At 46.8% G+C, this 25,714-nt stretch overlaps 1 protein-coding gene across 2 annotated transcripts in view; it reads left to right on the forward strand.

Moving 5' to 3' along the window:
• The window catches only part of LOC147615344 (peroxisome biogenesis protein 5-like), a 45,383-nt gene that overhangs the window by 18,096 nt on the left and 1,573 nt on the right, over positions 1-25,714 (forward strand). For both annotated transcript variants that reach the window (XM_086779429.1, XM_086779430.1), the window contains exons 3-7: positions 21,942-22,313; positions 22,402-22,668; positions 23,104-23,276; positions 23,359-23,608; positions 24,294-24,378. In XM_086779429.1, coding sequence (XP_086635555.1) covers positions 21,942-22,313; positions 22,402-22,668; positions 23,104-23,276; positions 23,359-23,608; positions 24,294-24,378 — 1,147 coding nt within the window. The remainder of the gene's footprint in view (positions 1-21,941; positions 22,314-22,401; positions 22,669-23,103; positions 23,277-23,358; positions 23,609-24,293; positions 24,379-25,714) is intronic.

Consider the following 25,714-nt stretch of genomic DNA (forward strand, 5'->3'; position numbering starts at 1 on the left):
AACCAATAATCTGTCCACTACTCTTGAGCTCTCAATGACTCAATGATGTCTGATTGATCAATGAATATGGCTAAGGCCTAGACTCCTATTATAGTGTCTAATGTTGATAGGTTGTCTACCAACTCTACCAACCCCAATAATAATGTCCAGCTAAGTGTTTTCACACAATAACCCAATAATCTGTCCACATTGGGCTGGTCATTGAGCGCCTGGACAATATTACAATGATTCGGCACAATAGCCCTTACAAACACATGAATTTGGCCACGTACTTGACCTCTGAGGTTGCCAATGGGTAGAAGTATGTCCATGACAAGTAGGTGGCCAGGGACCCGCCATGTGTGGACATATTTATGCACTTTATTGAGTAGCGGCTTTGTCCAACTAGCTGACTGGCAATCAGTCAGGTGAGGAGCCATCAGAATGCCTATAAATAGGCAGGTTGAGGGTCATTCATAGCATGGGAAGACCAGGATTTGCAGAGCCAAATTTCCAAGTGGCATTGGGGAAGCTCATCAGCAGTTTGCAGCTTCCATGAACGTTTATGGATGAAACATCAATTTAAGATTATGCATTGTAGCAGGTTCTTGAACATCACACAAGTCAGATCTGTGTTCCCACTGTAGATACTCATTCATGCAATATACAGACGTTAGGCCATGTGAAGGAAGGTCTCATGTATCTGATTGCTCTAGCCTCTGGCAGTGAATGAAGGCAGGCTTCAAGGGTGGCAGGACCATTCTTTGAAGCCTCCAATGAGCCACTCTTGCATTCACTTCTGTCTAGCTCCAAGATCTGGAAGCCAACATAGAAATATCCCGTACATTGTTAGGAAGCTTGGTCAACCTCGCCAAGTTCAAAACCTTTGTGAGGAAGCTTCCTGATCTGAAGACATTATTCCCTTGCATGCAGATTGAGAAGAAAGAGCTTTTCACTCACCTCAGCATTCCTATTTCCAGTAGGAGGCTCAAGTTGGCAGGGGTGGGCATACTTCCAGCCACATTCATAAGGTGATGTTTAAGGAACCAGTGGCTTTTCATGGCCAAAGATGCCATTATGATTACTTCCTCTATTGCGCAAGGATGAAACCTTCGCCTAAATCCTTGACCACAAAGGTGCGCTTGTTTTTCTTCACATACATTTGTGGTAGGTACACGTGCATAGAACATGGAGTTTCAGCAAATATGTTTCTTGGGAGAAAACATGGTCCACCACATCAGTCTCTACAAGAGCATAGTGGAATCATATAGGATAGAGAGGGATGAGGAGATTATCTAGCAGTTGCAGAGTGAGTTGGCAACTTGCCAATAAGAGATCCAAGCAAGAAAGGCAGTAAATACAATGGTAAGTCCATCCATAGACGAAGCTCAACAAGAGGGAGTGCCCGAGGATGCCGAAAAGATTTCAAGAGAGGAAGTGGTATCGGTGACAAGTAAGGAGCAAATTCTGGAGAATGAGCCTAAGGAGTAGACACTACCAGGCTTGGAGGTGATCCAGATAGATGAAGGACGACCCATTCCAAAGTCCATTCCAGTTTCGAAGGACAGGAAGGAGTCATCAAGTGGGTTTCAGACTTTTTTAATACAAATCCATTGAGGAGGTGGATGAGACGAGCAATTCGGCAATGGTGTCTACCATGCTAGCTGAGCATCCATACGTAGAGAGGCTAGTTCCAGTGCCCGTAGTTCCCGAGGAGGCAATAGCGGAGACATCATTGGAGATAGCAGCTCTAGTAGCCATGCTATTGGAGTTTGGTTTGAGGGCAAAAGAACCTAATGTGCGAGAGATCAGAGCAAATCAACATAGCATGAAATGGATGAATGAATAGATGTAAAATGGTGAATGTAATCCAGTACAAGAGGGGCTCTGTGTGAGGCACTGTTGAAGAGACCTTGTTGAGAAAGTAGACCGGCGATGAAGCAAGGACGAAGTCGGAGCAAGATCACGATCGAGGACAAAGGCTTGTGTTGGGGACTGCGGTGGCACTTTGTAAGGATGTTAATGTCGAAGGCTGCTGAACGCAAGGCTGCTGCTGAATGGAGCAGGGCTGCACAGGCGGATCTGCAAGAGCAGGAGCAAGGGCAAGGCGACTACCAGAGGATTGCGCAGTGTTGTGACCCGATGACAAGGGGGTTGCCACGTGGGGAGCAAGGCGCTGCCAGTGATGTTGCGCAGGGACATGGCAATGACTAGTGTGGCTGATGAATGCTCGATGGCTAGATCGGTGAAGCAGGGGCAAAGCGCTGCACTGTGGTTGCTGGATCGCTGGATTGATGTTGTGGGTGTGCCGCGCAGAGCCGGTGAACCAAGAGATCCTTGTGTAGGGTAAAACCAATACAGAGGTCCCTATGGAGGTGCGTCCAGTAATGGTTGCATGCCAACACTAGTAGGAAGAAATATGGGTTGGGTGGGAGGGTTTTATGCTTGAGGTAGTGCACTATTCCAAAACAAATTAGGCGCAGAAATAGACGGTGAACCAAAACAGAAAACAATGTTACCTCCTTGTACACTAGTAGTCTCAGAGCGTATGCTGCTCCTAGACCTTCCTCTATTTGGGTTCACATCTCTCCAGCGATTGAGGGTAGTAACTACTACAATATGCTGAACCTGTGCTACAGTGGTAGGTAGTGTTAGGCACATAAGCACTCAATGGTACATATGAACCTAACACGATCTCCAGTCGAGTTGATGACGATGGATCTCCGGACAACCATGTTGATACTGTCAGAATGCACAACGGAAATAAGAGACAACTGCTGTAGAGAACAAAACGTAGAAGAGAGAGGGAGAGAGAAAATGTATAAACTCTGCTCTATACACAAGATTCGATACAATAAATGTGTGGGGGGCACGGGTCTCTCAGTGCTGATCGGCCAGCCTAAAAGCAACCGACAGCACCCTAGATGTCCACAACTGCTAAAAATAGCAAGTCGGCTAGTATAATCCGGTCGGCTTGGACAGGTAGAGTCGGCCAGCACAAAATCTGCCCCACGACCAGAAAAAAAAGAAAACATGGAAAAAAATGGGCAAAAATGATAAGAGCTCCTGGGCGGGCACACCCACAACACAGGCCCTTTGTGAGCACTATGGTACAGACAGGAGATGACTGCTAACCCCCTCTCAGCTCCTGGATGTGGAACCAACCGAAGTGAGCTGGAGTGCTACCGGAGCATAGCCTGAGGTAGAGACTTTGTGAAGAGGTCCGCCGCATTGTTCTCTGTTGAACAAAACTCTAGCAAGATGTCATCAGTAAAAAACTTCTCACGAACAAAGTGACTCTGGATGACTGTGGGTTCTGCCAATGGAAACCCAATCTCGCCAAGTAACCTCTGCAACTGCACCACCTCGCAAGTAGCACCACAAGCAACCTGGTACTCTGCCTCCGTAGACGGCAAGGCAAAAGTTGGCTGCCTCTTGCTGCTCCATGAAATAGCTCTTGAGCCAAGGGTAAATCCGTAGCCTGATGTAGATCTCCTCGTGTCTGGATCCCCTTCCCAATCTGAGTCACTCCAACCTTGGAGTCTGACTCCATCCGTCGTTTCCCCTCTAGTGTCATAGAAAAGTCCAAGATCCTTTGTACCCTATAGATACTGCAAGATCCACAATCCTGCGACCCAATGAGTCTTCAAAGGCGTCTGCATGAATGAGCTTAACAGCCCCAAGTCTAATCTAGTGTTCAGCAACAAATCAATGAACAAAACCGCTTCCGATACAAAGAGGCATCAACCTGCTCACAAGGACCATCAACTGTAACTTTGGTATGCCAAGTCTTGGGAACCTTCCGAAGACCATTGAAGGCCTTCTGGAACCTGTAAACCACCCCCTCTGAACCTGGAACCTCAAAGCCTGGAGATTGCTCAACATACACCTTGTCCTGCAAGTCAACATCTGCCACTTGCATGGCTTTCCTACAAGTGCCCTTGGAAAGAGCTTCCTCAACTGCAAGAGGCTCTTTGTCCCAAATGATACGAGACATCAGAGCAGAGTTCACCTGTAAAGGCTCCTCTGATTGACGAATGGAAGAACTCGAATGTCCCTGCCTACTGCTGCCAACATCTGGCAAGCCATCCACTATCTAGTCCCGGAAAGCCTACTGCAACGTATCCACATTCAAGTGGTCATGACGAAACTGCCACACATCATCTAATTGGGAACCTGTAAGAGAGAGTGCTGAGAGTTTGTAGATCCCATTCTCCATTCCGCCTTCCCATACAATCTAGCCTGTTACGTTGTCCCATAGAGCAACAAAATGTTCATCAAACTCCACCCATATGCCAGTCTTGCAAACCTCATGCACTAACAACAGATGAAAACCAAGAGATGGGACAAAAAGAACCTGGGAGGAATGCTTCCCCCCTCTGCCATCGGGAACGATCTCTAACTTGTTCTCACTATGAGAATAGGGATAGTGGACTCGTCACCAATCAAGATGTGACCTGCGTGCCTTCGAAGATCCTATAATAACTCTCGGGAAGGAGTCATGTGCCTGGAAGCACCACTGTTGAGAATCCAATCCCGAGTGTCCCTAGCGGTGAGTCCAATCGCCTCCACATGCTCGAAGATAAAATGCCGGTGTCTATAATCTCCAAGTGCACAAAAGCTGGAGTCTTCACAGTTACTGCTGAGAAATGTGCACCCTTCTCGGTGCTACGCTTAGGACATTTCCTCCAATAGTGGCCTTTCTCGCTACAATTTTTATAGGTCCTCTTTGCCTTCAAGGCATCACGATCCAAGTCGGGCTCCTGCTCGGAAGACCTCTCCTGTGAAGACTTCCCTTTGCCTTACTGTGGCCTTGCAACAACTGCTGGCTAGTCAAGGCCTGAGAACCTCCGCCCTGTGGAGGGTTCATAAAACGCTCTTCCTGGTCCAAGACCATAGGCACAAGCTCCTCGATGGTGCTGAGCCTGCCACTGGTGATCAAAGAGGAGTAGAAAGCTTAGTACTAAGAGGTCAGATGAGACAGCAAAGTGATGGCCATGTCCTTTGAAGATATCTCCTTCCCAGCCTGAAGAACCTCCTACTGAAGAGCCAACAACTTGTTGATGTGCTCCCGCATCGTAGAAGACTTTGCAGGATCCATTACCCGCCGCAACTGCACTTCCAAGGAAATCCGCTTCATGGGTGATACCCTGTTATATAGAGAAGCCAAATGCTGCCAAATCCCTCTGGCCAGCATCATATGTTTGATATGATTAATCACCTGTGGTGTGCAATTAAGGAAGATGAAAGAACGCACATGAGCATTGACACAATCCCACAACTGTGCCTGAGCCTCCCGTTCTTTTCGAGTAGAGGGTAAAAGCTCCTCGCCGTGGAACACCAACAATAATGAAATTAGCCAAATCATAAGACTCCAATACAGACTCCATCATAACCTTCCAGATGCCATAGTTGGTCCCATCCAACTGTCGATCCACAAGGAACGTGGGGAGAGTAGGGATCTTCACGTGCCTCTCAGCCATCTCAAGCAAGTCTGCCATCTCGGGGAGGTTACTTTGGTCTTTTGAAGGGAGGGTGGGTGGGAAAAGAAATGAAGAAAAGGCTGCAAGTAATATGCAAGGTGGCTGTCCAACGGTGATGGCCGCCTTCTACCTGATCTCCAAGTCCTGATCAGCCCAAGAGATCTCCAATTAGCACCAAAAAACCAACAGTTCCGCAAGCTCTCCAAGGTCTTCAAGAAATCAACAGTCCCGCAAGCTCTCCAATATCTCCAAGCTTCAAGCCACTTGGGGCTCTGATACCATGTCAGAATGCACAGCGGAAATAAGAGACAACTGCTATAGAGAATAAAATGCAGAAGCGAGAGGGATAGAGAAGATGTATAAAATTTGCTCTTTACACAAGATCCGATACAATAAAGGTGTGGGGGGTAGGGGTGATTAAATATCACCCCTCAGTGCTGTTCGGCCAGCCTAAAAGCAGTCGATAGCACCCTGGATGTCCACAACTGCTAAAAATACCAAGTCGGCCAGCATAATCTAGTCAGCCTGGACAGGTAGAGTTGGCCAGCACAAAATCTGCCCCACGACCAAAAAAATAAGGAAAACATGGGAAAAAATGGGGAAAAATGATAAGATCTCCTGGGTGGGCACACCCACAACAAAGGCCCTCTGTGAGCACTATGGTACAGACAGGAGCTGACTGGTAATAGGCACCTGTCTTCTCTGAGAGAATAACCCAAACTGAAGTCCAGGCTGTTGGCTAGACTGCGTAGCAAGGCTCTCCATTTGCTCGGAAAATGGGCATCCCTGGCTGGGCATCCCTGGCTGGATACTAGGGTCCAATACTGGCACACTGGCCGTAGGCGTGTATCCCCCTCTAGAAGCAAAGTTTTATAAGCTCAGAGAGGAATGTCCTGATGTCAAAGGTGTAGAAGGTGAGTAGGTGTCGGCAGGCTAGTCGACTCCCAATGTCAAACCTCGAACAGGGCTCTCTAATGAGTAAGAAGTCCCATCCTCCATGTGGTCTCAATCTGAGTAAGGAGAATCAACTTCTGGTGACAAAGGTTGGTCCTCCGGAATTGCGGGTAGTCGATCCACGCTATGTGCTCTCAAGGTCTTCGTTCCCTTTGCTCACGATAGCTCTGATACCATGTGAGGGCAAAAGGACGAAAGAACTTGATATGTGAGAGATTAGAGCAAATCAACACAGCATGAAATGGATGAATGAATAGATGTAAAATGGTGAATGTAATCTAGTACAAGAGGGCTTCTGTGTGAGGGTGAGGCACTAATGAAGAGACCTTGAGAAAGTAGACCGGCGATGACGCAAGGACGAAGTCAGAGCAAGATCACAGTCGAGGACGAAGGCTTGCGTCAGGGACTGCGTGATGTCGAAGGCTGCTGAATGCAGGGCTGCTGCTGAATGGAGCAGGGCTGCACAGGCCAATCCACAAGAGCAAGAGCAAGGGCAGGGCGGCTGGCAGAGGACTGACACCAATGATCGATGATCTGAGGGAGGGGCAACGAAGGCTTAAAATAGTGTTGGCCCCCCAAAAGACCAGGTCGTCTGGCCCTATCGGCCAGCCTGTCCAACCTGGAAAAAAGGCCTTTTTAGGCCCTTGTAAGGCCTTTATTGAGGGCCTTCTTGGGCCCTTATGGAGCACCTTTTTGGGCCCTAATTTTGGGCATGATTGCCACCTCCTCCTGGCCGCCCTTTTGGGCCTGATTGTCACATATTTGGACTGGTGTGTGGAGCAGAGAGCTAGTTCACCAAATGATCCGCACCAAGTTGGAGAGCGGTGGAGCATCTTTTGCACCCGTACTCCAAGTTAATGTTACATGCAGAAGCTCTGAGAGTCTTCTTTTAGCCCTAACACTCCTGGAAACCATCTAATGCAAAACGCAGATATAGAGAGAGAGTAGAGAGAGAGAGAGATGTGCTGGAAAATTCAGTATATTCATATGGTACAAAAAGGTACCTAAATCTGCAGCCATGGGTTGCCTTACATAAAAGGTGGTAACACACCAAAAATCTGTCCCCTATGGGACTCCTGCTGACTCAAACCCCTAGAGGGAGTGAATGATTAAAACAAGGAGCACTTGGGCCTATTTATAGGTCCCTTGGACACTTGGTAGACTGGCCGACTGCTGGTCGGCCAGATTAAATGCATTAAATGCTTATTAAACTCAGCCGACTGGTCCTGATTCTGGCGCCTGCTGCTGCCCCTGTCCTCTGGTTCAGCCGACCACTTCAGTGTGCAGCCGACAGCCTTGTGTGCAGCCAGCAACACCTTTTCCTGCAGACAGCTGACAGCCATCTGGTCTTCAGTTTGCTTTCCACGCCTGTCTCCAGTCTACACTGCCAACAATGCTCTGTGCTCCATCATCCTGGTTCTACTCTTTATCTGGCTGCCTCTTCTGGATCTAGCCCTGAGAATGTCCATGGCATCTATGATGCACATGACATCCCCCTCTGCTAAACTTGATTGACGGGATTCCAACCTGCTCTTGGATGACTGTCATCATCCCAATCCTCTCCCGAAGTCCATCTGTCATCATCCATCCCTGGCAACCCTTTTTCTCTGAAAACCCGGCCTGTTCTCCAAACCACTCTGTCTCTGACGTAGATCTATGCATCTGGTTCCATCAAGTCCACAATCCGTTCTTGCCCTGACTCTGAACACCGTCTTGGTCTTCATTCCTGAGAAATGAGTCTGGCACCCTCACATCACCCTTGGAGGATAAACCTCCCTTGGGACCGTTGCCTGAGAACCTATCTAGCTCACGGAACTGCCATCCCCATCTGGCACTGTGGAACACCACCAACAAACCTCTTGGGAGTTCTTCCCGATCTGTGTTCTTGCCTTGGGCTTCGAATCCGTGTACTTTCCTGTACCTTGGACCTGTACACCATCATCTGGGACTGAATCAGTGTTTAGCTTTGCTGAGCCTGATGCTCTGATACCAATGTTACATGCGGAAGCTCTGAGAGTCTTCTTTTAGCCCTAAACACTCCAGGAAACCATCTGATGCAAAACGCAGATATAGAGAGAGAGTAGAGAGAGAGAGATGTGCTGGAAAATTCAGTATATTCATATGGTACAAAAAGGTACCTAAATCTGCAGCCATGGGCTGCCTTACATAAAAGGTGGTAACACACCAAAAAACTGTCCCCTATGGGACTCCTGCTGACTCAAACCCCTAGAGGGAGTGAATGATTAAAACAAGGAGCACTTGGGCCTATTTATAGGTCCCTTGGACACTTGGTAGACTGGCCGACTGCTGGTCGGCCAGTATTAAATGCATTAAATGCTTATTAAACTCAGCCAACTGGTCCTGATTCTGGCGCCTGCTGCTGCCCCTGTCCTCTGGTTCAGCCGACCACTTCAGTGTGCAGCCGACAGCCTTGTGTGCAGCCAGCAACACCTTTTCCTACAGCCGACAGCCATCTGGTCTTCAGTTTGCTCTCCACGCCTGTCTCCAGTCTACACTGCCAACAGTGCTCTGTGCTTCATCATCATGGTTCTACTCTTTATCTGGTTGCCTCTTCTGGATCTAGCCCTGAGAATGTCCATGGCATCTATGATGCACATGACAGTTAAGCAGGAGGGGATGTTACGTGCATGCTCTCCCCGAGTGTGCCATGGACATGCTTCTACCCATTGGCCAACACAATGGTTGAGTATGTGGACGGATTCATGTGTTTGTAAGGGCTAGTGTCAAATCATTGTAATATTGTCCAGGTGCCCAATGAGCAGCCCGGTGTGGACAGAGTTATTGGGTTATTATGTAAAAACATTTAGTTGGACATTATTATTAGGGTTGGTAGAGTTGATAGCCAACTCATCAACATTAGACACTATAATAGGAGTCTAGACCTTAGCCATATTCATTGATCAGCCAATCATCATTGAGTCATTGAGAGCCCAGGAGCAGTGCTACCATTGGGTATCTCTATTCAGCATTGTGTTTACTTCGTGTTAGTAATACATTGGTCGATTAGGTCATCTCTCTCTGTTGTGTATTGAGCATGAAGAAGAATCAGTTTGTTGTGTATGTGTTGAAGTCTTTGACTTGACTGGGCGCTAGTCTTTGACTTTGACTGGGCGCTAGTTGCAATCAATTAGTTCATAAACATACTTCCGCAAGCACCCATGTTACATGTCTGTACACATTCGAGCTCCCAAAACCCCAAAACGCTGCCCAGGCTTGCCACACTCATCCTTAACCTTGCCTTGTAGGCGGCTGCAGTAGAAGACCATGTCGATGTGCATCCAACTTAGGTCTTTTATGCTAAACTTGGAGCACTGGGGTACATGATGCACCTTTGCTCCATTCCCACTAGGATCGTACACTCCCCGATGATGGCCTCTTGGTACCTGCCTGTGGGAAGCTGGAGTTATTACACATGATGGCTCAAAAGCCACAAACCAACCATCGCATGACTTGTGTAACTCCGATCGTCGCAATTTGCAATTGCAACTCTTGGTGCTGCATTGTCACGAGGACATCTACATCAAGCTCAAACAAGAGCTCGTGGGGACCAATGCAGCACTCTGGTATCTTGCAACTTGGAGATTTGGGGGATTCTCAATAGGGCACTTGAAATCCAACTCAAGATATGTAAAAGACGAAACCACGCATTGTTGTAATAGACATTGACTTTGCTTACGGCAATAAGGCAAGGTTAAGACCTTTCATTTTGATAAGGATACGTAGGCACTCACACACACCTCTTTTATGCAAGAATTCAATCAACGAGGAGGAGGTGTATATTAGGGGGTGGATGAGAAAGAGTGGCATAGCTCAGACCCATGTCTAGGCACACCATAGAACGCATTGATGCACCGGGAAAGGCAAGTTAGTAGGCCTCCTAGGTATTGGGGGTGGTTTCAGGTGCTAAGTGTCAACAGGGGATGCCACACCCCGCCTTGCCAGTGACATGCCGAAGTGGAAACGGAGAGTGGAAACAGAGACAGCAGAGGAGGAACAATGAAATCGGTGGTTCGAGACATGCTGAGCTGATGGAGACAGGGCCAGCAGGGTTATGGAACTTCCTCTTCGCTGCTGCCCCCGCCTTGCTTGTGCTTCCCAACTCCCTGCTCATCCTCCCCTCTCCTTCCACCTGTGTGCCCCATTCACGCCAGCCTCCTCGTTATACCTTGCCGTCGCCCTTCGAGGGTCCCCCATGTTCTTTCCGTGTGTGCCCCCTTCTCTTCAGCCCTCCCTATTTTGTTGCCCGTCTCCCTCTGAGCAGTTGTTTTGCTTCCGGGTTCTTCATCGGCAAGAGTAGGCGCTTCTGGTCTTCACCTTTTAGGAGGACTCCATGGCAGCCGCTCCATCATCCCCAGCTGAGGCCGCCGTCCCTTGCCTATTTTCAGAGGCGGACCTCCAGCTCTTAGCTTCAACAGTATCTTCCCTCGCGACCTCTTCGTTGGTCTACAAGATCCTAGGGAGCCATCTTGCACGCAGACAAATCTGGGATTTGCTCCACGCAGCCCTCATTGGCGAACCTAGCAAAATCACCGGTATCCGTTTTCTTGGGCTTGGCTACTCTCATGAGGAGTTTGATTCACGCAGCAACTAATCATGTGATGCATCAAAGCCCCCTTGCGATATCCAGCACTCCAGCGTTCTTTGCGAGATGGCACCATGGTTTCGACCCTGAATCTGACCTCCTAGTAGGTGTATCCGGCTTTCTCGTGGCAATCTCCTTCCCCGGCCTCCGGAAGGAGTATTACCCACTGATTCAATCGATTGGAAAATCAATAGGGCAGGTTTTAGAGTCCCCGCAGACGGCCGCATCAGTGGTGGCCAGGACATTGGGCATCCCATCCATCAAAGTCTACATTGCTTCCCAGGAGGATCTCCTGAGTTACTGCGCTCTCAAGCCTCTAGGACGAACCGATTCTTCAGCGGGTAGAGTACGCCAGTACTCCCCACCTGCACTCCCATGCCGTACTTGCTGAGGCCTCAGGTGGGGGTCGGGGGCATCCTCTGTGCACCTGATATCGAGGGTAGGTCTCCGATGCCCAAGATGGCGACGGCACCATCGGCCCTATTGCTATGGAGGTTGTCTCCCCAAGGTAATGAGATGCCCACTGGCAACCATTATGAGCATTTAATCCTTGACGAGGAGATGGCAACGTGATGACCCCCACGCCGCCCAAAAGATTCGTGCAGTTCTCGGCTTGTCCTCAGAGGTTCCAGAGCCGATGGTCCTGCCACCCTGCCCCCCCGTAATGGTTCCTCCACCCTCTCCCCCTCATCATAGGTGTCCTCCCAATATTCTTCCCCCTCTGTTCTTCCCCCCCTCCTTCAGCCTCCCCTATCCATTCCCGATGCCCCCCTGTGACCCCCCTCCAGAGTCTTCAAGCTGGCCTGGCCAAGCGAAGGATGTCGGAATGCACAGCGGAAATGAGATAAACTGCTGTGAGAGAGAGAACGCAGAAGTGTAGAGAGAGAGAGAGAGAGAAGTTGTATAAAGTTATAAACTATGCTATATACATTGAAGATCCGGTACAGATATGATACAACAATGTGGGGGGGCTATATGGGCTGGGGCTGCAGTCGGCCCTGTCTAAAACAGGTCAACAGCCCCATGAGAGCCCATGACTAGATCACATCAGTCGGCCAGTACATGATAGGTCGGCCAGCAGCAAGAAGCCAGTCGGCCAGCTCATACAGTCCCCCCCCACGACTAGCAAAACTAGGGAAATAACATGGACAATGGGGAAAAATGGAGAAACACCTACATGGGCAGGCACTGTCAGAATATGCAGCGGAGATGAAGACAAGATCTGAAAACACTAGAGCAAGTGCACAGCAGAAAAACGCAGAGAGAGAGAGAGAGAGAGAGAGAGAGAGAGAGAGAGAGAGAGAGAAGCGTATAACTCTTCTATATACACAAGAAATCCCTGGATACAAGAATGAGATGTGTGGGGGGCAAGGGGCCATTATATATGGCCCCATGCTGCCGGTCGGCCAGCATATAGACAGCCGACAGCCAGCAAAAGCCCACGACCTGCTCCCTCCTCCAGTCGGTCAGCAACTCTCAGTCGGCCAGTAGCAAAGGAAAGTCGGGAGCAACAAAAGTCCAGTCGGCCATCATCAGGAGCAGCCGACAAGCACAGGACAGCCTCCACACCAGAAAAAATAGGGAAAAATATGGAGAGTGGGAAAAAATGAGAAAACACCTAAATCGGGCAGACACCCACAACAGAGGCCTTGGTGTAAATATACAGACAGGAGATGACTACTAACACCCCCTCTCAGCTCCTGGATGTGGAACCGACCCCAATGAGCTGGAGTGACGCTGGAGCATAGCCTGAGGTAGAGACTTTGTGAAGAGGTCCGTCCTGTGTGGGAGAAGGAATTAGGGTTAGGTTATGTTCATGTGAGAGACATACACAGAGAAACAACAAGGGAGAGAGAGAGAGAGAGAGAGTTGTGGGGATAAGTCAACTCACCAAGTGAGTGTGTGACTCCCCTATCACACATGTATATTGCACTAGTACACATAGTGCACTTAGTACATTAAAAGTACTAAGTGTACTATGTACTATAACTTATGGGCTTGTACACACTATAAGGGTGGGCATAACGCCTTTACCCCAACAACCTCCCACTTAAAGGCAAAGTGCCCTTAAGTAAAGGAAAAGAAAAATCAGCATGTACATGATAATATACAAGGCCATATCAAGGCTGAAACTGGCCTCATCCAAGTGTCTGCAATGAGCAAACCGCTCCGGAGGCAAACTCTTTGTCAACAGATCAGCCGGGTTGTCATCCGTATGAATCTTAACAAGCTGAATTTGCTTGTTCTCTATCACCTCTCTGATGAAGTGATACTTCACATCCACATGCTTCGTCTTTGCATGAAAGATAGGGTTCTTTGCCAACTGGATGGCACTCTAACTGTCACAATGCAACAATGGAATATCCCCTGTATAGCCCAAATCAACCACTAACCGAGATAGCCACAATGCCTCCTTGCAAGCCTCTGTGGCTGCAATATACTCGGCCTCTGTAGTAGATAAGGCAGTGCACTTCTGCATCCTGGATATCCATGACACAGCACCTCCTGTGAATGTAAACACATAACCGGTAGTAGACTTCCGGTTATCTGGATGACCGGCATAATCCGAATCCGTGTAACCATGCACTAAAGCATCCTGTTTGCCAAAACATATGCACTTATCCTGTGTGCCCTTCAGGTATCTCATGACACCTTTCACTGCTTCCCAATGCTTCTTGCCAGGGTTGGCCATGTATCTAGAAACCACTCCCACTGCAAATGCAATGTCCGGCCTAGTAGCAACCATGGCATACATGAGACTGCCACAAGCTGAAGCATACGGAATCTTGGCCATATCAGCCCTGTCTCTATCTGACTGTGGGCTGTCCATAGCACTGAGTTTCACATATGGAGGCAAAGGAGTACTAGTCTTCTTCCCCCCGTCCATATTGAACCTCTGCAAGACTTTGCCAATGTATTCCTTCTGAGACAAATACAACACATGCTGATTTCTGTCCCGAAGTATCCGCATACCCAAGATGTGATTTGCATCACCCAAATCCTTCATATCAAAGGTTTCATGCAGCCTCTTCTTCAAGGCATCCATCTCTTTACGAGATTTCCCGGCAATCAACATATCATCAACATACAAGATGAGGATCAATAGACTGCCATCCAAAGCTTTCTTGGTGTACAAGCAGTGATCTATGTCACTTCTCCTGAATTTCTGAGATTTCATGAATGTATCAAATTTATGATACCATTCTCTTGGTGCCTGTTTGAGCCCATAAAGACTCTTTTTCAGCTTGCATACAAGCTTCTCCTTTCCACTCACTGCATAACCCTCTGGCTGTTGCATATATATCTCCTCATGGAGATCACCGTGAAGAAAAGCAGTCTTCACATCCATCTGAATCAAGTCCAGATCATCATGCGCAACCAAAGCCAACACAGCTCTAAGTGTGGTCATTTTGACCACTGGAGAGAAGATCTCATCAAAGTCCACACCATATTCCTGCTTGAAGCCCTTAGCCACTAACCTGGCTTTGTATCTTGGCTTTGCATCTGGTGCAACTTTGAGCTTGTAAACCCACTTGCATGGCAAAACCTTTTTGCCTGCAGGCAAATGCACCAACTTCCAAGTTCCATTTTTATGCAGAGAATCCATCTCTGACTTCATGGCACGCACCCATAGAGCTTTGTCTGCCCTCTGTAAAGCCTCTTTATAACATGAGGGCTCCCCACAGTCAGTGAGCATCAAGTAGTCAACCTCTGGAACAAACCTGTCAGGGGCCCTGGAGGGTCTTGTGGACCTCCGTACCCAATGACCATCATTTGCAGGTTGCTGTCCAGCCTGCATATCACCCATTGGTGGCTCCTGTTCCATGCCATAAGGCTGAAATATCATGCCCGGTATCTCCTCCAACTGTGGTATATCCATAGAGATATCTTCTGCCATCTCTGGCTGTCCATTTGGACCATTTTCAGCACCATTTAAGGGCTGGTTTTCCTGCTGTAATGGCTGATTTACAGCCCTTTGTTGTTGTCCATGATGTCCATCATCATCAAAGATGACTCTGCCAGGCTCCCGTTGCCTTGCAGGCTCCTTATACATGCATGTTTCATCAAAAATGACATCATTGCTGCGTATGATCTTTCTATTCATGGGATCCCAAAGTCTATACCCCATTTCACCTCTGTCACCATATCCTAGGAATATGCATTTGTGAGACTTAGGATCAAGTTTGGTGCGCATTTCCCTGCGTATGTGCACGTACGCAACGCAACCAAACACTCTCAAGTGCTTGTATGACGGAGGCTTCCCTATCCATACTTCTTCTGGCACTTTCCCACCAAGCCTCGTGTTAGGTGACCTGTTTATAAGGTGAACGGCTGTCATAACAGCTTCAGCCCAAAAACCATGAGGTAACGCAGCATGTGACAACATAGAACGGACCTTCTCCTGAATGGTCCTGTTCATCCTCTCTGCTGTCCCGTTTTGTGGAGGATCATAAGGAGTAGAGAGCTCCCTCTTGATGCCTTTAGCATCACAAAAGTCCTGAAACTGTTTGGACATATACTCTCCACCATTGTCGGAACGCAAAGCCTTCAGTGTTTTGCCAGTTTGATTCTCAACCAGAGCAACAAACTTCTGAAACACTGAGAATGTATCACTCTTCAAACGAAGAGGATAAACCCACACCTTGCGTGTGGCATCATCAATAAAAGACAAAATATTTTGCTCCTCCCAACAAAAGCTGAGGCATCTCACATACATCTGTATGCTCAAGCTCTAACTGAGCATCTTTCTGTCCAAGAGCTTTCTTGTGGGGGCATCGTAGTTGCCTACCATATATACAATGCTCACAAAACTGAAAACTTGAAAACTTTAGAGAAGGCAAGTAACCAAAACGAGACAATTGCTCCATTCCTTTGACACTCATGTGTCCCAACCGGCTATGCCACATATAGATTTCCGGCAGCTCGGTTGCATTAACATTAGCATGGTGACAAACACCAGCATGCATGAAGTAAAGAGTGTCCACCTTAGAGCCTCTGGCAACAACCAGTGAGCCCTTACTAATCTTCCACTTTCCACTACCAAATGTGGTAACATAACCAGCATCATCAAGCTGTCCAGTAGAAAACAGGTTCTTCTTGATCTCAGGCACATGCCTGACATCATGGAGCATTAAGCTGTGAGCCATCTGAAAACACAAGCCTCACATCACCTCTGCCAAGAATCTTGCATGCATGGTTATCACCCAAATAAACCACTCCTTCATTGCCAGCAGTATACCTGACAAACAAGTCTCTGCAACCTGTGACATGAAAGGAGGCACTTGAATCAATGATCCATGAGTGCATACCATGACCACCTGTAAGAAGTGAATGGGCATCAAGTGAAGAAGTAAATAGGACCTCATCCTCACTGCCACCTGCATGTGACACATTGATTTCAAAAATCTTGACTCCACTTTTGCCCTTTGGCTTTACATCTTTGGCTTCATCTTTCTCTTTGTCTTTGCCTTTTCCCTTTTCCTTTTGATCATTTTTCCATTTGTAGCATTGCTTTTTAATGTGTCCCTTCTTGCCACAATAATGGCATTCCAAATCCTTTTTGGAGCGAGACTTGCTCCTTCCCCTTTCTTGGCTTTTACCCCTTTGCTGGGATCTCCCACGTGCATTCATTGCATTGGACTTTCCAACAGAGTTGTTTTTCCTGTTCATCTCTTCTTGAAGAAGAGCACCCTCAACATCTGCATATGACAGCATAGCATGCGAATTGCTAGTGGCTGTCCTGAATGTGTCCCAACTCTCTGGCAAAGTGCATAACAGAAAAGTGGCTTTGAACTCATCGTCCATTGCCAACTTTTGATTAATGACCTGGCTGACAATACCATTAAACTCATTTAGATGGGCTGTCATAGACGCCCCTTCCTTCATCTGAAGACCTATGAGTTTCTTCAACCAATACACTTTGCTTGAGGCACTTTGTTGGGCATACAAGTCCTGCAATCTCTGCCACATTCCCCAAGCTGTCTTCTCTTCACGAATGCTGAAAAGTAATGAGTCTGACACAGACAACATGATAGTAGATCTTGCCAGCTCATCCATATCTTCCCACTCTTCAGTAGTAAGAGAAGCGGGCATTACACCCCTTTCTTTGATAGGCTTGTGCTGCTTTTTCTGGAGCAACACATTGTAGCACTGGGTTTGCCAAATATCATAATTATGCGAGCCTTCAAGCTTCTTGATGTGAAGCAACGAAGAGCTCTCACCTGTGGTTGCCATAGCAATATGCAACCTGTCAATGCCTGACTCCCTGCAAAATGTGCAAACACTGCACCAAAAGCACACAAAGTGCTCACAGTTGTTCTCCCAAGCTTTATCTCCCACTGCGGAAGCACAAATGCAACTTTTCTCCCACTTTATGTGATGAAAACACCAAAATCTGGTTGCTGCAGATTTTGGACAGCACCTTAAATGTGCTCTGTTGCCCTTCCAAAGTACTGTACAACAGTACCAAGTGCTCACCAATGATGTACCAAACCTGTACCGGCAAGTACAGCAGCTGAAATTGAACCTTTTCCTCACTCAAATCAGTGTACAGCCATGCCAAATCTGTACCAGCAAGTACAGTAGCAATAAATGCTCTCCTGGCTGTCCAAATGAGTGAAAATCAGACTTTTACAGTCCCGTACACTGCATACAACAGTCCCGAACAGAAATTGGGCAAAAGCCCCTTGACTGCAAGCTGATTTTTGAGGATTCAAGGCATAAATGTCTTGCCTGCTGCTTTGCCAAGCTCAACAAGCATACAAACTTGAAAAGCCCCTTGAATTAAGATCAATTTCTGATCATACATGGTACATTGACGCATATGAAGGCATCCAGAGTGTTCATGATGCTTCCCCCTGGCCACATATACATCAAATACATGAAAGCCCCTTGATTTACAGGCACATTGAGTGCTTGTAAGGCATCAACACATTATATAGCATCAAATGCGATTGCCTGCATGCAAATCAACCAAATCGGCACAAAAGCCCCTTGATTTGCACTGCAATTTGCTGTAATTTTGCCCAAATGTGCGATTTTTCACATCATACAGCATGTATGAGTGCTTAATTGCACAATTACATCAAAAGCCCCAAATTTTGACATCCAATTTCTTGCAAATTGATCCTGATTGTGACCAATGTCACCCAATTTTGCCAATTTTGCTCAAAATTGAGCAATTCGACACCTGTATCTGCTCAATTGTTGATTGTACTTGCTCAATTGCAAATCCCAAAAAAAAAATTGAGAAAAATACCTTGTAATTTTCTGATTTTTTCTCTGATTTGCAGGCGGGTTTTTGTTGTTGCAGGAAAAGAGGGGTTGATGATTGCTGCTTCTGTTCTGTGCAGGTGAGGGGGGCGAAACTTGCTGATGTTGAATGCTTTGATGTTCACTTTAATGCTGCTGAGACCTGCCTGCTTCTCTGCGTGTGCTGAAAATACAGCTACTGTGTGCTGAAAATGACTCTGCAGGGCTGCTCGTGGCTGTTGGGCAGCCCGCCTGGCTGCTGGGCAGCCCTCGCTTGGCTGCTGGGCAGCTGGGGCAGTCCACGCTGCTGGCTGGGCAGCAGCTGAGCAGCCCACAATGGTTGGGCTGCCTATGCCCAGCTGCTGGGCAGCAGCTGAGCCAGCCCACGCCTACTGGCATACAGGCAGCTCCAAGAGGGATTCAGCAGGCGACCAGCATGACAGGGCTGAATACGACCAGAACAGAAGGACAGAAATCAGCAGGAGCCATCAAGGAGAAGGGAGGGACCAAAGCTCTGATACCAGTTGTGTGGAAGAAGGAATTAGGGTTAGGTTATGTTCATGTGAGAGACATACACAGAGAAACAACAAGGGAGAGAGAGAGAGAGAGAGAGTTGTGGGGATAAGTCAACTCACCAAGTGAGTGTGTGACTCCCCTATCACACATGTATATTGCACTAGTACACATAGTGCACTTAGTACATTAAAAGTACTAAGTGTACTATGTACTATAACTTATGGGCTTGTACACACTATAAGGGTGGGCATAACGCCTTTACCCCAACACGTCCCATTGTCCTCCGTCGAACAATAAAGAACCAAGATGTCACCAGCCAAAATCTTCTCACGAACAAAGTGATATTGTATCTCTATGTGCTTGGTCCGGGCATGGAAGACCGGGTTCCGAGCAATAGCTATACAGCTCTAGTTATCGCACTGGATGACTGTGGGCTCCTTCTGTGGAAACCCAATCTTGCCAAGCAACCTCGCAAGCAGCACCACAAGCAGCCCGGTACTTTGCCTATGTCGATGATAAGGCAATAGTTGGTTGCCTCTTACTGCTCCATGAAACAGCTCCTGAGCCGAGGGAAAAACTGTAGCCTAATGTGGATCTCCTCGTGTCTGGATCTCCTCCCCAATCTGAGTCACTCCATCCTTGGAGTCTGACTCCATCCATCAATCCCCCTCTTGTGTAAAAGAGTCCAAGATCCTTCGTACCCTGCAGATACCGCAAGATCCGCAATCCTGTGTCCCAATGAGACTTCAACGGCGTCTACATGAATGAGCTCAACCAGATCAATGAACCAACCAGCTTCCGGTACAGAGAGGCATCCACTGGCTCACAAGGATGATTCACTGTCAGCTTCGTGTTCAGGTCCATCAGCGACGTAATAGGCTTGCAGTTCTCTATCCCAAAGGCCTCAAGCAACTCATGAACATACCGCTGCTGAGAGACAAAAAACCCCCTCTGGGTCTGCCAGATCTCCAATCCCAAGAAGAAGTGGAGTAAGCCTAAGTCGGTCAACTCAAACTCCTTTGACAAAGGCAGCCTTTGTCACTCTAATGTGCTCCACATGACCGCCGGTGAGAATGAGATCATCCACATAAAGGATGATTAACGTGACCATGCCGTATAACATGATCCTCAAGAGTACAATTGTATACTAAAATATCATTCATGAACACAACCACGAACTTCCCCAAATGTTCACGAAAAAGATCGTTCATCATTTGTTGGAAAGTGGCTGGAGCATTGGTCAATCCAAAAGGTAATACGAGAAACTCGTAATGGCCATAACTCGTCCGAAAGGCGGTTCTTTCGATGTGCCTTTCATGAATACGTATCTGGTGGTAGCCAGTACGTAAATCGATCTTTGTGAAATACTTCGCTCCGACTAAATGGTCAATCAAGTCATCTGATCTAGGGAGAGGATAGCGGTTCTTGACTGTCACTTTGTTCAGTCTCTTGTAATCTACACACATTCGCCAGGTGTTGTCCTTCTTTCTCCTAAGTAACACAGGCGCACCCCAAGGTGATTTACTTGGACGGATCTGGCCCACCCTCAAATAATCTGCGAGTTGTTTGGCCAACTTATCTTCCTCAGCATGGCTCATCGTGTAAGGCAGAATGCTAAAAAGTTGAGTACTAGGGACTAGATCAATACGATGATCCACTGCCCTTTCGGGTGGTAAGCTCAATGGCAGCTCCTTAGGAAATACATCTTAAAACGAGTCAAGTAACTTCTTTAATTCTTTGCTTTCAAACGCACTTGATTCATTGATGTCACCAATTTGGTCCTCTCACCAGTCTTGACCAGTGTTTCACACACTGTCTGGAACCAAGGTGTGAATAGGGATTTTCCACAAAAGAAAGCTAGAGCATTTTACTGGCAGCATGAGCAGCATGGGATTTTATTCATCAAAGTGACTCATAACATTTATAAATCAGTGTGTTCACATATCATTAATGATGGGTTGGACATATTATTATTTTTGGGCTTGGACAAGTGGACAAAAGGAGGCGCCTAGATGAAACTTGGGCATCAAGCATAAAGTTGATATTTTTGGACCTAAACTTGGATTACAAGCCAAGGAAAGCATAAAGTGGATATTTTGGGCTGGTTCAACCACTTTTAGCCAAAAAGTGAAAAAGTACTTCAAAAATAGAGCTAGTCGACTCTATTAAAGCAAGTTTGGGATATTTTATCATCATGCGCATCCCTCCTGGAGTTTTTCTCTCTTCTCTCTACTGGCCGACTTGCTCCAAAGATGCTACAAGGTTGGTCGACTTCCTCCATAGATGCTGACAGGGCTGACCGACCTGCAGACTCTCTCTCTCTCTCTCTTCTCTGTTGTGCTAGCCATACAACACACAGCCCTGTCTTCCCTCTTGCACACAGACCGTACAGAGGCTATACACCACCTCCGCTACTCTCTATGCTGACTGTACGGATGGTATAGCAACTATACAGTGGTGTTGCAGCCGTATAGAAGGCGATACAGGTTTCCACAGCAAAGGGGTATTTTTGCCTGTTTTTATGGACTGTTTTCAGGGCTGATTTGAGAGCTCTTCGGGGGCTGATTTGAGGCCCAGTTTTGGGGCTGATTCTGTCAAAGACAACTGGTTGGCTGCCTTCGTCTTGGGCCCTGCATTGGTCTTAGCACCCTCACGAGCTAAGCTAACTAGCAAGACGCACCGACCAATCTCTACTCCATGATGTCCCACACCGCCACGGAGCTACTCTCGCGGGCCTTGAGATTGCTGCCGACCTCGGCTACATGAAGCAGGTGCACGTCTGCACTGGATCTAGGCTCCTGACCGCAGAGCTCTCGCAAAGACTCGCGAGACACTGACTAATTGACTGACCTTGGCCCTCCTTTTATAGGCTCTTGGCCCAGTCACCGGGCATCCACACTTGGGTGCCAGCCCATCAGGGCATCCCCACTTGGGTGCCCGCCCGTCAGTCTAGCCCAGCTCACCAATCAACTTGCCTAGCTCCAAGCTACCCTAAGCCTCGAAGCTAGTCTTGTGTACGTGCTGCACACAGTAGATACACTCTATGCACATGATAGGGAGGGGGAGGAGGGGGAGAGGGAATTTGAAACATTTCTTGTGACTATGTTGAATGCTTGAATGATTTGATGTTTTAACCCTCCATCTATTTGGTGCAGGTTTCTGGATTTTTATGGGGCTTTAATGGTGTTGATCATCACAAAGATGAAAATGCATGGAATGAGAACAATGCAACCCAAATGCCCCAACAACCTTACTTTCAAGAGAATGCTGTGTTTTCTGAATTCGAATGGATTTATGATCAAGAGGCAGCACCCATCACCCATCCAGTGGAAGGTACTCCCCAGAGAGTCCTTTCGGGTTTTTTACAGTCTTTTCTGGGTAGCAGCCGAGCTGAGGTTCCGTTCCAACCTGTTCTGCTCCCTGAGTTGGGCTTGTCAGATGCTGACAAGCAAAGAATTCGAGACCGCAGCAGCATCATGGCACGCCACTTCTTTGCTGACAAGGGAGATGAATATGTGAATGCTCAGGTAAGTTTTCTTAATGATTAGACCTTGTTGGGTCTCTGTTGGAAATACTTGCTATGTTGTTCATTTTTTCAAATTGACTTTTTTGTAGGTGAATGCTCTTTTGCATTCATTGGATTCCGAGTTTGAATTAAAGGCATGGGGGCCGCAAGGTGGCCATTTGTCTGAGCTTGAAGAGCACTGGAACGAGGCAGACGCAGGAAGGCTAGCGGCTATGCAGAATGGCCGACATATGAACAACTCGTATCAGCGTGCAGCAAAATTTAATCAACAGGAGGACGTGGCAAAAGGTCCACAGTACTGGGCTGAAGAGTTTCAGCAGCAGCAAGGGAATAGTTTGGCCGATCAGTTTAGTGAGGTCTGTCTACATGGAATTTGTGGAGAAAACTGGCTGTGGAATTACATGCATATATTACGTACATACATGCATATACATACAATACGCATGCACGCACACACACTCATGCATGCATAGATACATAGATCATACATCCATACTCATACGTATGTACATACTAACATGCATGCATGCATGCAAACATACATACAGTTAGTACATACATTATTGGACAACCCCACTTTGGGTTCAGTATCCACAGCCATAAGCTATAATTTGTTCACTATTGTCATATGAAAAGTACATAGGTACATACATGCATTTGTTTAACAGAGAACTTTTTCAGGAGAGGTGGTTGACAACATTTAAATGCTTTTAATGTTTCAAATTTGATTTCTCTTAAAGTTAATATCATCTCCTTACAGCCACACACAACCTTACATGTGTTTATTACAGCATGCAGATTGCAGTTACAACTGGGTCTATGAGTACTCTCGATCCAGCACATCAGCAAACGAGGGCTGGACTGATGAGTTTGCTAAACTGAACATGGAAGAATGGGCCCGTGAGTGTAGGGAAGAGCTCTCTAACACTGCTTTCAATGGGGATCTGAACAACAATTATGAGAAGTAATTGCTCTTTTCTCCATCGTAGGATTTGGAGAAGAGTAATATATATTGATTTCTCTCAAATCATGAGCTGGTCTTTCAGGTATGTGGAAGAGCAAGTGAGGGGAGATCAGAGTCTTCCATCCTCTTCGAAGAGGGTGTACTTGTTTGCAGACCAGAACCCTTATGTGGAACATTCAAACCCCTTGAAGGAGGGTCAACATCTCTTCCGACATGGGCTTCTCAGTGAAGCAGTTTTGGCCTTTGAAGCAGAAGTTCTAAAGAATCCTGACAATGCCGAGGGTTGGCGTTTGCTGGGCATCACAAATACTGAAAATGATGATGATAGCCAGGTTAGTGGAAAAAATGCAAAATTTTTGAAGGAGACACAAGGTGGTTAGAAACGCTAGGTACCATACACACAGTACATGTTTGATATGAGTAGAAAAAGTACAGATTAAGATAAGGTAAGTTAAGTACACCACTCTTCTTCTAGTTTGGGTAGTATAAATATTTAATATGGTATATCAAAAACAATTGTTACACATAATACATGCAGGCTGCATGGATAAGCATATGGGATGCATGGATGAGGCATAGAGGGCCTCCTAATAAGGTCTAGGACAAATAAGAACTTCAATTTTTTAGAGAAGCTTGTGCATTTTGCATGGAGTATGGAACACTCTCTATGGCACGTGTGTGGTACACAAAATATTGTATGGATAACAAGGTTAAGTACGAGTACGGAATGCAGCTATGACAAACAACTGCCTTAAACAGTGTGGCGTCCCTATGCGCCTGGATCTCACGGCTTCTGCTTGGTGCTACTGTTATGTCCCTACTTGACTAGGGTTAAATACAGTTAGCTAGCCTTGATTGATTAATTAAGGATGACGCCTGGTGTACTTAGTAGAATGGAATGTTGGCAATTTGGCCAGGATATAGGTACAGTAGCTTTTGTGGTTACTAATCAAAGCTAGTATTTGAGATTTTGAAGGTTTAGTTCTTTGTTTTAAATTTTGGTTTTTGTAAGAACAGGCTATTGCTTCACTGGTTCGGGCAAGAGAGGTGGTACCTACCAATCTCGAAGTATTGCTATCACTTGGTGTCAGTCATACCAATGGTACATGACAGCTGGTTCCATTATATCATCTGCATTTTGCATTATACTCTTTTTTGCCTAATTCAAAAAACATCCTTTCTTTCAGTAAAGAAAAGGTACAGAGCTCACTGCAACCCTTGACTGAGGAAAATACTGGGATTAAAGGGGGAATTTCTCCATGGTTGGCCCTTTTGAGAGAGGGGCTACATGCTGGGGGAGGTGTGATCATTGCAGGAGAAGGATAGGCCCAGGTGGACTCTCTGAAATCCCACCTGGTGCCATGCCTCACATCCATGAAATTGAAAATATGCTCTTTCCAAGGGCAGCTCTCACTGGGTGACCTCTCCTTTTCCCTGCCTGTCCCAAGGCTAAGGTGACTCAATCATGTTAAGTCTCCTCCAATACACCAAACATTTGACTGGGAGGCCCTGCTTTCACCTGGCTTCAAATGTCAGCCGTCACTGGTAGTGTTATTGTTGTATAGGTAAAAGAAACCTAAAGCTAGAAATCAAATCATATACTTAAGAACAGTTGAAGAATTAAAAAGCACACTACTATGCAGTAGAACATGCTATGCATATTTGCACTGGGATTTATAGAGTCAGGCCAGTCCACCCTTTGAATCTTGTATTACAACAAGACTTTTTACAATGCTTCGTGTGAATCATGCAAGGGATTATCAAAAAACTCACATAAGCAATTGGGGGAGTGAGTTGCTAAATGTTGAGCATACATACAGATGTATAGCTAACTCCTCCAACTGATCACGCTTGGATTTCCATAACCTGGTTCGATGGCTCTTGGCCTTCGAGTGGTTAGAATCTCGAATGCAGTTTGCTTTCTCCTTATCTCTGACTATATCTTGGGACAAGGAATCAAATCTAGAATGTAGAAACTGGCTCTTGGAGAGGATCTCACTCTCTTTGCTACAACATTTTCTGGTATACACCAAAAATTAGCCCTAAAATAATCAAAAGCAGGTCTTTGATGATCGAACATTGGTAAACATTTTTCCTTAGTCAGTCAACCTTATTCCAAGGCAGGTTAATGCGAGTCAAATGCTGGTCAACTCTGAGAAAACTGGTCATCTCTGCTCGATGCTGGTCCAAGTCATTCAGAAAACAGCCAAATATGATGACCAGCAATTAACTGCTGCACAATCTTGCTACAATTTGAGAAGGGACATCTCTGTTTGGTAATTCTATGGTGGGCCATGTAGAGAATGGGCTGATTCTTTTTAAGACTTCACCGAGTCTTTGCGCTGATCCTGTTGTGAAGGGCCATAATGGCTTGTTTGTTGAGCTGGGGTCCACTCCAGTCTCTCGACGCTGGTTGCCGAGTGCCAGTAACAACAATG

This window comes from Cibotium barometz, chromosome 40, assembly GCF_041138505.1.
Source record: "Cibotium barometz isolate CiBa-2024 chromosome 40, ASM4113850v1, whole genome shotgun sequence".
Lineage (NCBI taxonomy): Eukaryota > Viridiplantae > Streptophyta > Polypodiopsida > Cyatheales > Cibotiaceae > Cibotium > Cibotium barometz.